This window comes from Eimeria mitis, genomic scaffold (assembly GCF_000499745.2).
Source record: "Eimeria mitis Houghton genomic scaffold, Emh_scaff162, whole genome shotgun sequence".
Lineage (NCBI taxonomy): Eukaryota > Apicomplexa > Conoidasida > Eucoccidiorida > Eimeriidae > Eimeria > Eimeria mitis.
This window is the reverse complement of record NW_013569934.1, coordinates 30,265-30,857: the sequence shown is the minus strand read 5'-3', so window position 1 is coordinate 30,857 and position 593 is coordinate 30,265. Positions and strand designations below refer to the sequence as shown.

At 50.8% G+C, this 593-nt stretch overlaps 1 protein-coding gene across 1 annotated transcript in view; it reads left to right on the top strand.

Moving 5' to 3' along the window:
- Window positions 1-505: 505 nt before the first annotated feature.
- EMH_0001240 (uncharacterized protein) overlaps window positions 506-593 on the top strand; it is a gene marked incomplete at both ends in the record, with an annotated part of 1,763 nt that continues 1,675 nt past the window's right edge. Inside the window, one exon of the mRNA XM_013495530.1 lies at window positions 506-557. Within this exon, the coding sequence (XP_013350984.1) occupies window positions 506-557 (52 nt within the window). The remainder of the gene's footprint in view (window positions 558-593) is intronic.

Sequence of the window (593 nt, the reverse complement as noted above, 5' to 3'; positions counted from 1 at the left end):
GTCCGAGATAAGCACATTCAAGCCATGCAGGACGCTGGAGCATTTCAGGGTGGCCAGGTAATTTGGTTTTCCGCAATATCTGCTTCCTTGGTGCTTCACGGGGCTGGAGGGGGCAGAACAACAGAAGATAAGCTATCCCCGAGTTTGTTTGTGCTTTGCATGCACAAGCGAACATGCCGCACTGTGTGTGTGTATTGCGTAATAGTTCACAGTGCATGCTTCCTGTGCTATGCCTCGTAGCTTCCTAGAACGCCAAGTCTAGTTCATTTTGCCGCTTCCGCTTGCAAAGGCAGACGCTAAATTTCTAAATCGTCTTTTGCTTGCCCGCAACATTCCATCTGTGACTAGTTGCCCGTAGGAGCGCAGTTGACTTATTGCTGGTGCTGGTCAGATTCGCGTGTTTGCTGTCTCTTTCTCAGGATTTTGCGAATAGCGAGACTGGTGAGTATCATATCATCCCACACATGGGGCTGTTCGGCTTCCAGCCGCACCGACCACAAATCACATGGGCGAGTGCTGCTCCGGAGAGGGGCGACTAGTCGAAACTGCGGTTGATTGTGACCATAACGCCTACTGCTACTTCATTCAACACT